Source organism: Lissotriton vulgaris, chromosome 1_1 (genome assembly GCF_964263255.1).
Source record: "Lissotriton vulgaris chromosome 1_1, aLisVul1.2, whole genome shotgun sequence".
Taxonomy (NCBI): domain Eukaryota; kingdom Metazoa; phylum Chordata; class Amphibia; order Caudata; family Salamandridae; genus Lissotriton; species Lissotriton vulgaris.
Window position 1 is genome coordinate 1,072,644,152 of NC_141685.1, and position 16,932 is coordinate 1,072,661,083.

The following is a 16,932-nucleotide window of genomic DNA, read 5'->3' on the forward strand; positions in this document are numbered from 1 at the left end:
TTCCCTCATCTTCATTGCTTCATTATGCTCACGAGAAAGTGTCACTCATATTCTTTGAAAAGTCACTCATAATAACATTGAAATTATAAAAATGTCACACATGGCATTCGGAAACCTTGGCAGCTATGCCCGTTACTTTCTGCAGTCCCCAGAGAATATAATAAATCAGGCCTATCAGCTTGGTGATACCTCCGGCCAGTACATTGGCGACGAGGGGGGCCATGACCCTCGCCCCGGATCGCCCGTTCCTTGTGCTTCGACTGCCGCAGTGCGCACCTCCTGCCACGCTGAAGAGCTGCAACCGCCGCAGCGCCATTATCGTCACAGGAGTTTTGTTGCAACCCTGCGGGTGAGTGCTGCCTGCTGTGGTGTCCCGCTGCACGGAGGAGGCTCTCCATCATCGACATTCGGCTCCTACCCTGCTTCCCTGACAAGCCGCTGCCTCCGCGGGGGAGGTTGCTGCGGTGGGACGGCTACCACGCCCCGGGAGACAAAGGAAAGCCCCAGATCCAGCATGCACGCACGAGGAGCGCGTTGCCAGGGCCCTGAGACACGAAAAGTAAGCGCAAAAACCCCAGCACATTTGGAGTGCTACAGGGAATGGAAGCGAGGGGGAGCATGTGCCCTGGAGGCAAGCCTCCTGACAGACTGGGCCCAGAAAACAGACAACATTGAACTCAGTGCCACACAGTAAAAAAAAACAAAAAAAAACAGAAAACTATACACCAAGGACAAGGGGAGGAACAGTCCCCCAAAAGGGAAACCACAAGGGAATACAGCCTGGCACACAAGAGGTAAGACTCAGTGGCAGAGTGGGAAGCCAAGTGCCCACACACAGACTACGACAAAGAAGTGGCACCGCCCACTGGTGGGGCTAACAAGGAAAATCAAGGCAATTGGAGCACAGGCAGCGCACCAGACACACAACACACTACGGTGGGAGATAAGAACAGAAGAGAGGAGTAAAGACACCCAGCCACAAGAAATATGGGTGACAAAGACCAAGCATGAGCACCACAGAGACTCCTAGTCAGACATGCGCTTACCGGGGTATTGCCACCCTTCAGCGAACTAGAAGATCCGGCCACAGCACCCCGAGGTGGGAGATATGGATAGATCACCTGAATAACTATTTTGTGGCCACCAGGGAGACTGACAGAGCAGTGAGGAGGTCGCTACTCCTCCACTACGCTGGAAACAAACTATTCAAGTTGTTCAAACATTTGCAGAATACAGGTCTGGAAACGGATTACGACGCCGCAGTGGCAGCTTTAGACGTGTACTTCGACCCCCAACTCAATCCCGATTTTGAACGATTCAAGTTGTGCTAGGCCCACCAGAGGAAAGGGGAGTCGATTGAAGCGTTCTACGCTCACCTGCGCAAACTGGCCAGCACATGCACGGAGGATGGTCAACCAAAGGAGATCAGAGCCCAGCTCATCCAAGGGTGCCGGGACAAGACGCTATGAGGCCTCGTCATGTGCCAGCCAAAAATTGCCTTAGAAGACATACTCATACTAGCAAGGACCCATGATCTATCGGCAGCTAGGGCCAATGAGATGGACCAAGCCCTGACAAAGCCTCAAGGAAGACAAGAGACCATCAAAACAGAGCAGGCTGACTCCCTCCGAATGAGACAGAGGAGTAATACGCCCAGGAAGACAAAGCCTGATGCATCCAAGGTGCGGTGCGTGTACTGTGGACATGAACCACTTGCAGCGAAAGACTGCCCAGCACAAGGAAAGACCTGTGCTAATTGTGGGATCCCTAACCACTTTGCAGCAGAGTGTAGGAGGTGAAGTCGAGGCTGAGACACCCAACAGCAGAAATCACCATCCCGGGCTGCACGTCAACTGTCCCTAACTGACTCTGAACAGAGGGAAGAGCCACCAAGACGAGCCAAAGGTATCAAGGGCTGGAAGATTCATTCACCGAGGAGGATGAGGTAGAAACATACCTGATCTGGTTCACTTGAGAGCTCATATGCCGCATGTGTCCTCAACCCACCTGCATGGTGCACATCGCAGGATCAGAAGTGAAGGCAATTATCGACACTCGGGCCTCAGTAAAAGTGATGGACCTCCAGATGTACAGGTACCTCCCACCCAACCGCGAATCACCTCATACCGGACCAGGATATTTGCCTACGGGAGCCAAACCACTCTGCCACTGAGAGGTAAGATATCTGTTCCCATCAAGTCAAACGACCAGGAGGTCACAACCATTATACACGTGATAGATCATAAAGCGGACACCCTAATCAGCAGTCACACAGTGGAGGACCTAGGCCTAGTGTTTTTCGCCAGGAGCGTCCAAGCGCACCAGGTCGATGAAATCCTCGACCAAGTCCTGGAATTCTCCCAAGTGCTAAGACGCTTCAAATTCAATCCTATCAAGCTACACATCGGCAAATCCATTACACCAGTCATGCTGCGACACTGGCGAATCCCTTTTCACTTAAGGCGCTTGGTGGAAAAGGAACCAGAAAATCTTGAGAAGCAAGGAGAAATCGAGATGGTCTCGGTACCGACGCCATGGGTGTCCCCGAAGGTAATAGCGGAAAAGCCCAAGCATCCAGTTGCCATGCCCCTCTGTATCGACATGAGGTTGCCCAACCGGGCCATTAAAAGGGAGCGCCATATCACGCCAACGATGGATGACATCATTGCAGATCTCTACGGGTCAAGGTGGTTTTCTAAAATTTACCTGAACGCAGGGTACCAGCAACTGCCTTTAGCAGAAGAAAGCCGCAACATTACAACATTTAGTACCCACCTAGGACTGCGTCGGTACAAACAACTGAACTTTGGGATATCTTAAGCGGCAGAGGTATTCCAGAACACTATTCACGAAATGCTGTCTGGACTGCACGGAGTGATAAACATCAGCGATGACATCTTGATCCACTCTGCCACTGCAGCTGACCATCACAGATATCTGAAGAGCACATTGCGTTGCCTCAGTGAACATGCGCGACACTACACAGGGAGAAGTGTCAATTCTTCTAACCATCCTTGGAATTCTTTGGGTACATGTTTGGCCAGGAGGGCATTCAAGCAGAGAACAAAAAGTCACAAGCCACTTATTGCTGGAGGTTTATCCCCGACCTTGCCACCCGTGCCGAGCCGTTAAGGGCGCTCACGAAAACAGATGTCAAATGACAGTGGGGACTGCGAGAAGAAGTCACTTTTCAGAGCATCAAAGATGCGCTACTGGGAGAATTTACCCTCGCATATTTCGATCCAGCAAAGCGGACAGAACTGTTGGTGGATGCCAGTCCCGTAGGACATGGGGCAGTGCTTGCCCAGGAGCATGTGCCAGGTCGGTGGGTCACCCTATTGTTTGCCAGCAAGTTGCTGCCCCCACTGAAGCAAGGTATGCCCAGATTGAGCGGGAGGCGCTCGCGATAAAGTGGGCCTGCAACCATTTCCACCTGTACCTGACCGGCCAGCTGTTCACCATAGTCACCGACCATCAGCCTCTGGTCCCCCTTTTCAAGGGGACGGCCCCTCACCCACCTCCCCGGATTGAGCAATGGGTGGTACAACTCCAGGCATACCAGATGGACATGGTGTATCGGCCTGGGGCGAAGAACCCTTCGGACTTTCTGTCCCGACACCCAGCACCAAAGGAAGAAGGGAACGACCCTGAAGGGTCAGAACAATACATCAACATTATCTCAGGGGCGGCGTGCCCCCAGGCGATGACACTCAAGGAAATTAAAGAAGCCTCAAAGCAAGACGCAATATATACATGGACTCTCAAGCGGTCCAAGAAGGGTCGTGGAGGAACTATCTCCAACTGGCTAATACATGGGCACCAGAAGACCGAGAAGAGGTGACGAAGATCTGGAGAGTGAGGAGTGAGCTGAACACCACAGCAGATGGAATACTCCTCAGAGGCTCGAGGCTGGTGATACCAAAAAACTCTGAGGCACCAAGCAACACAGATGGCTCACGGAGGCCATCATGGCGTGACAAAAATGAAAGGGAGAATGAGGGAAAAGGTCTGGTTTCCAGAGCTCAACACAATGGTTGAAGACCTGGTACGCCAGTGCCCAGCCTGCCAGAAACTAGCGCTCCTGAGAGACCGACCCCCGTAATCACTGAAGAGGCCTGCACTCTACCGTAGTCGAAAATAAGCATGGATTTCCCAGAGAAAAACACACGCTCGTCCTTGTGGATGCTTTCTCTAAATATCCCATAGTGGAACCAGTCATGTTGACCGCTTTCGCACATGTGGCCTCGGTCCTGGAGAAGGTGTTTGCCAGATTGGGGTTTCCCCTGGAGATCCGGAATGACAATGGGCCCCCGTTCCATGGGGCAGTATTTGCTGTCTTCCTCAGTCAGCATGAGATTCACCACCGTTGTGGCACACCTCAATGGCCTCAGGCTAATGGAGACGTAGAGCGTTTCATGAGGACCCTGACCAAAATGCTGCACATTGCCAGTGTGAAACAAGCTGATCCGGGGCGGCCTCTTCCGAGTTCCTCAGGGAATACCAGAGCACCCCACACTGCACCACGTTAAGTAGTCCATGGTCCCTTATGTTCAACTGCCCCTGGAGGGACCTGATCCCCACATGTCCAGGATGAACCCCCCACCTCTGGACATCCAGAAAACCCAAGCGGGCGAGAGTGACAGAACCATCGAGCTGCACCCAGGTCACTCTGACCTAGTGCCACAGTCATACTCAATGACCGCTGGCCTGGGGGAAAGTCCCGGACCGCCCATAAACCAGGAACCTGGATAGTTGTTGCCAACAATAGAACTATGGTGATGGCTCGGAAAGGGAGCAAGGAAATCTTGCGTGACATCTCCTGGTTCAAGGAGGTCCAGACAGAGTCTTCCGAATCAGGCCTTCCAGTCCCGCTGAGCCCGAGCAGGAATGTACAGAGCGAGGACAAAGACAGAGACAATGTACTGGAACTGACCCCCCCCTCCCCAAGTCCGCTACCTCCTGGTTCGCCTCTAAATGGGCCTTTGGCCAGTGAACCACCCCTACGAAGTCAACATCATCAATATAGTCTACGACCCAACCCTCGCCCTAACCAACATCTTCAGGATTTTGCATGTTAGGACTCTCAAGCCTCATACAACTGAACTGTGTATGTCAACTGGACGTTTAGAAGTTTTGTTTCAAGAACCAAGTTGGAGAGGGATGTAAGGTTTAGAGGGCTGGCGGTCTGGTCTGCCAGCCGGAACTGTACCCACATCATCTGCAGGCCAGGTGTGGCCTGCGGGGTTAAAATAAAAGGGGTGAGCCCACATGTGGGGTCATCTGCCATACCGCATTACTGTATGAGCGTCCCTTTACTTTCTGCAGTCCCCAGAGAATATAATAAATCAGACCTAACAGTTTGGTGATATCTCCGGCCAGCATAGTCATCAGCCCAGTTCGCTGTTTAAGATGGCCTTTTATAATCTGACCACGGCCCGAGTGGGCCCTGTTTTCTTCCATGCATCTTGTAGCTGCGGTAATTTATTAAACGTATTAAAGAACTGAATGAAGGGAGTAGTAAGAACATTAAAATACCACCCACTTGAACCATACAGCTAATCAAACTGAGCATGCGAAGCAAGCAAACCCTCCCCTCCTTACAAAACAGACATTCAGCCTGTCATCGTCCCTGCATTCATTCATGCTTTCTCCCTTTTATCTATTCACCCATCCATCTCACCATCGCTTTCTCTTTCTATCCATCCTTTCAGCCATGCATCTATTAATATATCCATTCTTTCACTCCACCCCATCTGTCCATTCTTCAGTCCTTCCATCCTTTCACACATCAATCCTGTCACTCTGCATTGACCCTTTCATCCATTCATTCATTTTTTCACCCTTCCATTCTACATTTGAACTTTTCATCCATCTCTCCTTTCATGTTTCCTTCTTGCCTTCCGCTTCCTTCTCCTCTCATCCTTTCTTCCTCTGCTCACCTATCATTCTTCTCTTTTCCCCTCATGCTCAGTTGTGATTTGTCTTTCTATGTCTTTTTATCCTCTTAGCTTTTCTGTTTCTCAGCCCAATGCTTGCAGCCCTCTGTCATGGTATTCCCTGGCAGAGCTATTTAATGCCATTGTACTGCATGTGTGTAATTATACTCACCGCTGAGTGTAGTCAGAAAATGATACTCACCACTAACTCCAGACCTGCGTTGAGGTGCGTTTGACCTTCGGCCATTTGTACCAAAATTCGACCTGAAAAAATGCAAAAAATAAATCAATGGGGCTTTGGACTAACCTGTTGCCCAAATTTCGTTCGGGAATGGGCTGATCTGTTCAGAGGAGAGGTGACACCGTGGCCCTATTGTGCGTTCAAGTCAGTCGGAAGCAGCATTGTCCAACGTACGTCCCCTATTACTATACTCCCATCCTGGTCTGGCGTTGGGCATGGGCGAACTGGGCCCAGGCCCAGGGTGCCAATTTCCTGAGGGGCGCAGCAGGGAGCTGCCTGACTTTATGTTATGCAAACAGCAGCTCCTCCCTTCCCACTTGGACTCAGTCAATCGGGTTCCATTAAAGACTTTGGGGCAGATTTACAAGCCCCTTGCGCCACTTTTGCGTCACTTTTAACATGGAAAAAGTGACGCAAATGTGGCACAAGGAGCTTGTAAATCTGCCCCTTTGTAATCAGCCCTTAACGTATCGCATGAACCCCCTCACACATCCTGCTGTCACACCGCAATGACCCATGCCCCCACAACAAATAACAGTTTTTCTTTCCGCCCAGGGATCTGTGCCGGTCAATCAGATTTAGGGCCAGCCCTGCTCCCATCATGCTCTTTTTCCTGTGCAATGGCATCAGTAATCCATTTTCAAGTCCCGAAATATCGCACTCCTACCAGTGAACATGTTGTGCTGTCTTCCATCTCTTTAGGAGCCACACTTCCTCTGTGCCGTAGACCTCATACAACACAAACCCACTGCTGATGACATAGCCGATAACCCCTTCCATGCTCCCGTTGGCCAGTACTCCCTCCCTGGTGCTGCGAACGACCGTTGTCCGTCGCAGCCCCGCCCACCCATTAGAACGCCCGCACCGCAGCGGAATTGCAGCCGCGGTTAAGGCGATAAGGGCGTGTCATTGTTGTTGACATCACTTCTCAATGATGATGATGGAAAACACTTGGGGGAAGATTTACAAGCCCCTTGCGACACTTTTACGCCGCAGTTGCGTCACTTTTGTGATGCAACGGTGGCGTAAACAATGCGCCATGTTGCGACTTATTTACAACGTGACGCATCTAGGCAGATGCATCACGTTGTAAAGCCCTGCGCCACATGAAACCTGCGTCAGGTTTCATGTGGGCGTTCTGTCGCAGGGTGGGTGTTCCCTCGCAGGAAAGCCCTGTAAAACTGACGCAGCGAAATCTACAAGATTTCACTGAGTCAGTTTTACGATGCTGCTGCGTCAAAGGAGTGACGCGCCACATTAAGTATAGGTGGCCCCTGTGCATTGCAGGAGTTGCGTCGCGCTTGCGATGTGACTCCAGCAATGCGCCGCCCATACACCACAAGATGCGTCACGCATCTTCCCTTCCTTGCACCTGTTGCCCAAATTTCGTTCGGGAATGGGCTGATCTGTTCAGAGGAGAGGTGACACCGTGGCCCTATTGTGCGTTCAAGTCAGTCGGAAGCAGCATTGTCCAACGTACGTCCCCTATTACTATACTCCCATCCTGGTCCGGCGTTGGGCATGGGCGAACTGGACCCAGGCCCAGGGTGCCAATTTCCTGAGGGGCGCAGCAGGGAGCTGCCTGACTTTGTTATGCAAACAGCAGCTCCTCCCTTCCCACTTGGACTCAGTCAATCGGGTTCCATTAAAGACTTTGGGGCAGATTAAAAGCCCCTTGCTCCACTTTTGCGTCACTTTTAACATGGAAAAAGTGACGCAAAAGTGGCGCAAAGGGCTTGTAAATCTGCCCCTTTGTAATCAGCCCTTAACGTATCGCATGAACCCCCTCACACATCCTGCTGTCACACCGCAATGACCCATGCCCCCACAACAAATAACAGTTTTTCTCTCCGCCCAGGGATCTGTGCCGGTCAATCAGATTTAGGGCCAGCCCTGCTCCCATCATGCTCTTCTTCCTGTGCAATGGCATCAGTAATCCATTTTCAAGTCCTGAAATATCGCACTCTTACCAGTGAACATGTTGTGCTGTCTTCCATCTCTTTAGGAGCCACACTTCCTCTGTGCCGTAGACCTCATACAACACAAACCCACTGCTGATGACATAGCCGATAACCCCTTCCATGCTCCCATTGGCCAACACTCCCTCCCTGGTGCTGCGAACGACCGTTGTCCGTCGCAGCCCTGCCCACCCATTAGAACGCCCGCACCGCAGCGGAATTGCAGCCGCGGTTAAGGCGATAAGGGCGTGTCATTGTTGTTGACATCACTTCTCAATGATGATGATGGAAAACACTTGGGGGCAGATTTACAAGCCCCTTGCGACACTTTTACGCCGCCGTTGCGTCACTTTTGTGACGCAACGGTGGCGTAAACAATTCGCCACGTTGCGACTTATTTACAACGTGACGCATCTAGGCAGATGCGTCACGTTGTAAAGCCCTGCGCCACATGAAACCTGCGTCAGGTTTCATGTGGGCGTTCCCTCGCAGGAAAGCCCTGTAAAACTGACGCAGTGAAATCTACAAGATTTCACTGAGTCAGTTTTACGACGCTGCTGCGTCAAATCCTTACGCCTGCTTCATGCAGGCGTAAGGAGTGACGCACCTCGTTAAGTATAGGTCGCCCCTGTGCATTGCAGGAGTTGCGTCGCGCTTGTGACGTGACTCCAGCAATGCGCCGCCCATACGCCACAAGATGCGACACGCATCTTCCCTTCCTTGCACCATGGTGCGCCGCATTGTAAATGCGGCCCATCTGTGGTGGCGGAAGGAGGGGATCGCATGACGCATTTGTTCTGGCGCATCCCTGCTGATTTGCAGAGATGCGCCAGAACCTGTAAATATGCCCCAGAGTGTTTTTTCTCACTCACGCTTGCCAACGTTAAGTTGGCAAGCGAGGAAAATCTTACTCCAGACCACCTGCCGGTGAGATTTCTCAACACGGGTGGTCTCTGATGACCACTATCACTCGTGTTGTGAAACCTGCCGCTCTCGTTGAGGAAGCTGCCACTTAAGTAGGGCGTCTGGTTCAGCGGCAGAAAGAAGCAGCTCCCTCTTTCACTGCGCGTGGTGCCGTTGGCGCTGATTTTACACCCAGCGCTTAAAATCAGCCCAAATGGCGCAAAGTAACGCGCCCTGCCACTTGCAGAACACTTCTCAGAAGAGTTTTTTTATCACTTCACAGAGTTCCGCATAGCAGAATTCCACCCGGGCCTACTGATTACACCACTGAATGCACTCCCCTCCCTCTGGTGACATCATAAGAAACATTGCTTCACAACCGTTGAGCTAACAGTTCATACGAACCCACAATTTGTGATGAAAGTGCAGTAACCATATCAGACCTGGTGGCATAAAACAAAAGGAACTACCTGCGGCATCAAAGGATATACTGCCTGACAGCGGGTGACATCACAGAATGCACTGATCCAACCTTAATCACATTACAAGACACACTCGATGTTCACTGAAAACAGCAGAGACACACTGTATCCCTGCTGATAACAACACTGAACGGTAATCTATGACTTCCCAGACTCCTTTCCTCTTCACTCTTTATTTCACAAACCTCGCGGTTTTGCCGATGTCATCGCCTAGACTCTAGGCGATGACACACTTATCCAGGGCTGTGAGTTGTAACTGCAGTGAGCACGAACCCAGCTCACGTGGCCTGTAGCGACAGTGTGCGCCTTTCCAGGGCTGTGAGGTGTAACTGCAGTGTGCACAAACTCAGCTCATGTGGCCTGTAGCGACAGTATGCACTTATCCATGGCTGTGACCTTTAACTGCAGTGTGCATATACCAAGCCCATGTGGCCTGTAGCAACAGTGTGCACCTATTCAGGGCTGTGAGGTGTAACTGCAGTGTGCATGTACCAAGCTCACGTGGCCTGTAGTGACAGTGTGCGCTTATCCAGGGCTGTGAGGTGTAACTGCAGTGTGCATATACCAAGCTCATGTGGCCTGTGGCGACAGTGTGCGCTTACCCAGAGCTGTGAGGTATAACTGCAGTATGCAGATACCAAGCTCATGTGGCCTGTAGTGACAGTGTGCACTTATCCAGGGCTGTGAGGTGTAACTGAAGTATGCATATACCAAGCTTGTGTGGCCTGTAGTGACTGTGTGCGCTTATCCAGGGCTGTGAGGTGTAACTGCAGTGTACATATACTAAGCTCACGTGGCCTGTAGCAACAGTGTGCACTTATCCAGGGCTGTGAGGTGTAACTGCAGTGAGCACGAACCCAGCTCACGTGGCCTGTAGCGACAGTGTGCGCCTTTCCGGGGCTGTGAGGTGTAACTGCAGTGTGCACGAACACAGCTCATGTGGCCTGTAGCGACAGTATGCACTTATCCATGGCTGTGACCTTTAACTGCAGTGTGCATATACCAAGCTCACGCGGCCTGTAGCAACAGTGTGCGCTTATCCAGGGCTGTGAGGTGTAACTGCAGTGTGCATGTACCCAGCTCACATGGCCTGTCACGACAGTGTGCGTTTATCCAGGGCTGTGAGGTTTAACTGCAGTGTGCATATACCAAGCTCACGTAGCCTGCAGCAACAGTGTGCACTTATCCAGGGCTGTGAGATGTATCTGCAGTGTGCACGAACCCAGCTCACGTGGTCTGTAGCGACAGTGTGCGCGTATCCAGGGCTGTGAGGTGTAAATGCAGTGTGCTTGTACCCAGCTCACATGGCCTGTCATGACAGTGTGCGCCTATCCAGGGCTGTGAGGTGTAACTGCAGTGAGCACGAACCCAGCTCACGTGGCCTGTCACAACAGTGTGCGCTTATCCAGGGTTGTGAGGTGTAACTGCAGTGTGCATGTACCCAGCTCATGTGGCCTGTAGTGACAGTGTGTGCTTATCCAGGGCTGTGAGGTTTAACTGCAGTGTGCATATACCAAGCTCACGTTGCTTGTAGCAACAGTGTGCACTTATCCAGGGATGTGAGGTGTAACTGCAGTGTACATATACGAAGCTCACGTGGCCTGTAGCAACAGTGTGCACTTATCCAGGGCTGTGAGGTGTAACTGCAGTGGGCACGAACCCAGCTCACGTGGCCTGTAGCGACAGTGTGCTCCTTTCCAGGGCTGTGAGGTGTAACTGCAGTGTGCACGAACCCAGCTCATGTGGCCTGTAGGGACAGTATGCACTTATCCATGGCTGTGACCTTTAACTGCAGAGTGCACATACCAAGCCCATCTGGCCTGTAGCAACAGTGTGCACCTATCCAGGGCTGTGAGGTTTAACTGCAGTATGCATGTACCAATCTCACGTGGCCTGTAGTGACAGTGTGGGCTTATCCAGGGCTATGAGGTGTAACTTCAGTGTGCATATACCAAGCTCATGTGGCCTGTAGTGACAGTGTGCACCTATCCATGGCTGTGAGGTGTAACTGCGAGAGCACGAACCCAGCTCACGTGGTCTGTAGTGACAGTGTGCACCTATCCAGGGCTGTGAGGTGTAACTGCAGTGAGCACGAACCCAGCTCACGTGGTCTGTAGTGACAGTGTGCACCTATCCAGGGCTGTGAGGTGTAACTGCAGTGAGCACGAACCCAGTTCATGTGGCCTGTAGTGACAGTGTGTACCTATCCAGGGCTGTGAGGTGTGACTGCAGTGTGCACGAACACAGCTCATGTGGCCTGTAGTGACAGTGTGCACCTATCCAGGGCTGTGAGGTGTGACTGCAGTATGCATATACCAAGCTCATGTGGCCTGTAGTGACAGTGTGCCTTTTTTGGGGAGCGGCGGCTTGAGTTAAATAGATCAAAATCAATGTTTTTTAGCTCAACACACCAAAAGAAATCAGGACGAGCTCACACGTTCATTGGTAACAGTGGGATAGAGCAAGTCTCTAGTTTAGAATATTTGGGTATAAGACTATCACCTAACCTTAATTGGGACTTACAGCTCCAAAAAGCACAAGTATCACTAACCTACCAAGCTGCTAATATTGTGAAAATCCAAAAGAGTACCTTCACGCTGAGGATTGCTCCAGCCCTAGAGAATTAAAATGGGGGGGGGGTATGGTTCTGAAATTTGGGGTTGCACGAAAACCCGATTACCGGAAATAACTAAACACAGGTTTTTGATAAGGATATTGGGTCTTCTATTGAGTACCCCATTCGTACCAGTTTATCTTGATTTGGCCCAAAGGAGACTAAAAGACAGCAGCGGCTCCTTCGCTATGGCAGAGGAGCGTCGCCCCCCTTCCAGCAACTCAGAGAAAATAAACGATAACAAACCGTGGTTTATTATCGTTATATTTCGTGTCGGAGTGTTGGAGATGGGCCCGGTGGGATAACAGGCACCTACGGGAGTGGTATGCACTGTTTTCAGTGCACATGACACTTTGGCTTGCCGTATCAAGCTGGCCCAACCGTCATGCGCACTTTACATGTTCTCCATGTAAGCTGCATTACAGCCTGGGTGGAGAACATGCCCAGGCTCCCAGTCCCTGGCTGAGTTTTGAACCACAGTGCTCAGACCCATCACAACGCTGTGCTGCTGTGTTCTGATTGGCTATGGGCAGCCTGTGTGCTTCCCGCTGAAGCAAAGTGAGGACATGAGGGAAGACGAGAAGAGACGCGGCGCCAAGGAGGTAATATCACATTTTTTTATACTACCTCCAGCCCTCCAACCCCAAACCATGCCAGCCAAAAGAAAAGGTTGAATGCAGAATCCTGATTTATTGGCCTAGGCTATGGTCTTCCCCAGTCTTTGAACCATACCGAGTAGGTCTAAGAGACCTTTTGATGCCGGGGATGACCTCTAAAATCCCATGGCTGAAATGTATGAAAAATCTCTTGGGAATACTAGGATTGAAGAACCTTTGCCTAGCAACAGACGATCTAAGCTCAGTCTCCAAAGCCAGTCTGGAAAGTACCTACTGGGATATCATGACAGTCGAAAGGGTCACTGGACACACGGGTACTCTAACTGGGGAATGTTTGGATTTTCAACCCCTCCTTTGTTACCAGCCCTCAATTCATGGGCGTAGGAAGTGTGGGGGACACAGGGGATATATCCCCCCCAGATTTTGGAGTGGGGGGGACACCGGGGACAAGGGTGGGGGGGATGAGGGGACAAAAGAATTTCCCCTTTCCCTCCTGTCTGTTGCAGGGCCATTAGCGCATGAAAGCGCTACCTAATGGCCCTGCACTTGACCTGCCTGGAGTCAAAGAGGCCACCCTTTGTTATGCTGCAGGAAGGCTAGGCGTTCTGGGAAGGGCAGAGAAGGGGGGGACGACGGTCTCTTTTCCTTCATACCCATTTCTGTCTCTGTCTCGCTCCTGCTTAAGTTCTGATTTCAGGAACTCTTATGTACTCTCTCTTGCATCACCTTTTCTTTATTTGTTTGATTGTTTCTCTGTGAAATAGATCCAAAATAGGCGGACACTTTGGCTGGATATTTCCTCATTTACTGACCGTTTTATAATCCAAAGAAAAACCTCGGGACGGAGAGAAAAATAATGAAATACCTAAATTAAGCAATACAGAGTGGCCAGCAGACAGGCCAGTTTGTTATTTACATCCACACATATTAGAACCACTTTACAGAGTTTGCCAGTGAAAGCGCTTTCTTTTTTTCTTCTTTCTTTGAACAACACTGTTTTCCCATGGTGGGGAAGTGAACCATTCCTAAAGGGATTGCAATACCTGGTTGATGGGTGAAGTGGAAATGTTTAATACAATCGTTTTCAACTGTTTTAATTATTTTTGCTTATAAAATGTGTACAGCGGCTCTGTGTTCGGGGATGTGATTTTTTTTTTTAAACCAAACTGCTTACATTTTGAAAGGATAGAAGCAATGGACATTGAAACGGGTCCCTTCCTGGTCCTGTAGCCATGTCCTAAAACTTTCAGGAAAAATCACTTAAATTTCTGAATAATGAGTTTAAAACCGTTAAGGTAACCATGTTGTTCCTGAATACATTTCACATGATGTGTTTATTCTTGCATTCCTTATGAGTTTTTGCTTTTTTCAGGGTGTTCTTCATTTTTTTTCAGGCAGCATTTTACTGTTGTCTAGTGCATAATTTGAATTTAATTGCAGCACAATTGAGTTGTAGCTGAAGGCAGTGCAAGTTTCTCTCAGTGGGGCACTATGGTGTTCAGTGTGGGAGAGGATCTTGCACTCAGGCCAGAGCTGTTGAATTTGGAACTGGCGCACCATTTTCAGCCTTCTTGACCATTCCACCAGACCGCACTCCTGACCGATTTCCTTCCGATGCTACACCTTAAAAGGACCAATAGACCTTAGAAGCCCTGGTGTCTTAGCACCCGCAGGTGGACCCTAACGGTGGCAAGTGTGAGTTAACCTTGAAGGCCTGTCCACCACAATCCATACTGCAGTTCACCTCCAGTCTTGCGAGCAGGCATACGAAGAAGCACACCCTAGATCATGGGTACTCACAAACTTTCTCTCGGGCCGAATTTACAGTGTGGTTTGTGGCCGAGGGCCGTACCGGTGGAGGCAGGGTCAGTGGGGGAGGGGCTAGAGGGAAAAAAACTGTGACCATGAAGTTAAACTCAGGCCCCTGCAGTGGACGCCTACATCCACTGAGCCAACAGACCGGCATACACACACATCTCTCTTTTTCTCTCTCTCTCTCTCTCTCTCTCTCTCTCTCTCTCTCTCTCTCTCTCTCTCCTCTCCCTCTCCCTCTCCCTCTCCCTCTCCCTCTCCCTCTCCCTCTCCCTCTCCCTCTCCCTCTCCCTCTCCCTCTCCCTCTCCCTCTCCCTCTCCCTCTCTCTCCCTCTCTCCCTCTCTTTATCTCCTTCCCTCTCTCTGTCCCCCTCCCTCTCTCTGTCCCCCTCCCTCTCTCTGTCCCCCTCCCTCTATCTCTCTCTCGCTCCCTCCTTCCCTCTCTCTCTATCTCACGCTGTCTCCCTCTGTCTCTCTGACTCACCCCTCTTTCTCTTTCTCTCTCTGTCTCCCTCCCTCTCTTTCCTTCCCTCTCTCCGTCTCCCTCCTTATCTTTCCTTTCCTCTTTCCGTCTCCCTCCATCTGTTTCCCTCTATCTGTGTCCCACTGTCCGCCTCCCTCCCTCTGTCTGTCTCCATCCCTCCCTCTGTTTGTATTCATCCCTCCCTCTGTCTGTCTCCCTCCCTCTGTCTGTCTGTCTCCCTCCCTCTGTCTGTCTGTCTCCCTCCCTCTGTCTGCCTGTCACCCTCTGTCTGTCTGCCTGTAACTCTCTGTCTGTCTGTCACCCTCTGTCTGTCACCCTCTGTCTGTCACCCTCTGTCTGTCACCCTCCATCTGCCACCCTCTGTCACCCTGTGTCTCCCTGCCTGTGTCTCCCTCCCTCTGTCTCTCTCCCTCTCCCTCTGTCTCTGTCTCCCTCCCTCTGTCTCCCTCCCTCTGTCTCCCTCCCTCTGTCTCCCTCCCTCCCTCTGTTTCCTCCCTCCCTCTGTCTCCTCCCTCCCTCTGTCTCCTCCCTCCCTCTGTCTCCTCTCTCCCTCCCTCTCCCTGTCTCCCTCCTTCTGTCTGTCTTTCTCCCTCCCTCTGTCTGTCTTTCTCTCTCCCTCTGTCTGTCTATATCCCTCCATCCCTCTGTCTGTCTCCCTCCCTCCGTCTGTCTTCCTCCCTCCCTCTGTCTGTCTGTCTCCCTCCCACTGTCTGTCTGTTTCCCTCCCTCTGTCTGTCTGTCTCTCTCCCTCTGTCTGTCTCCCTCCCTCCCTCTGTCTCCTCCCTCCCTCTGTCTCCTCCCTCCCTCTGTCTGTCACCCTCTGTCTGTCACCCTCTGTCTCACTCTCTCTGTCTCCCTCTCTCTGTCTCCCACTCTCTGTCTCCCACTCTCTGTCTCCCACTCTCTGTCTCCCACTCTCTGTCTCCCACTCTCTGTCTCCCTCCCTCTATCTCCCTCCCTCTATCTTCCTCCCTCCCCTATCATCCTCCCTCCCTCTATCATCCTCCCTCCCTCTATCATCCTCCTTCCCTCTATCTTCCTCTCTCTATCTTCCTCCCTCCCTCTATCTGCCTCCCTCCATCTTCCTCCCTCCCTCTATCGCCCTCCCTCTATCTCCCTCCCTCCCTCTAGCTTCCTCCCTTCCTCTGTCTCCCTCCCTCTGTCTCCCTCCCTCTATGTCCCTCCCTCTATGTCCCTCCCTCTATCTCCCCCCTCTGTCTCCCTCCCTCTGTCTCCCTCCCTCTGTCTCCCTCCCTCTGTCTCCCTCCCTCTGTCTCCCTCCCTCTGTCTCCCTCTCTCTCTGTCTGCCTCTCTCTCTCCCTCTGTCTCCCTCCCCCTCCCTTTCTGTCTCCCTCTCTTTCCCTCCCCCTACATCTGTCACCCTCTGTCTCCCTTTCCCTCCCTTTCCATCCCTCTGTCTCCCTCCGTCTCCCTCTCCATCTCCCTGTCACTCTGCAGCTATCTGTCTGTTCCTGTCCCTGCCTCTATCGGTCTCTGTCTGTCCCTGTCTCTGTCTCCCTCCCTCTGTCTGTCTCCCTCTCCGTCTCTCTGTCTCTGCCTGGCTAGGTCTGTCTCTGCCTGTCTCGGTCTGTGTCTGTCCCGGTCTCTGTCTGTCTCTGTCTCTACCTCTACCTCTATCTCTCTTTGTCTCTATCTCTGTCTGTCTCTGCCTCTATCTGTCTCTGTCTGTCCCTGTCTAAATCTGTCACTGCCTCTATCTTTGTCTCTATTAGTCTCTCTCTGTCTGTCTCTATCGCGGTATGTCTCTATCGCGGTATGTCTCTATCGCGGTATGTCTCTATCGCGGTCTGTCTCTATCGTGGTCTGTCTCTACCTCTATCTGTCTCTGTCTGTCCCTGTCTCTGACCCTATATAGCTCTGCCTG

At 51.5% G+C, this 16,932-nt stretch overlaps 1 protein-coding gene across 1 annotated transcript in view; it reads right to left on the reverse strand.

Annotated features, from left to right (window-relative positions):
• The window catches only part of BAIAP2L2 (BAR/IMD domain containing adaptor protein 2 like 2), a 179,030-nt gene that overhangs the window by 69,874 nt on the left and 92,224 nt on the right, over positions 1–16,932 (reverse strand). The window contains exon 4 of the mRNA XM_086963230.1: positions 6,139–6,200. Coding sequence (XP_086819356.1) covers positions 6,139–6,200 — 62 coding nt within the window. The remainder of the gene's footprint in view (positions 1–6,138; positions 6,201–16,932) is intronic.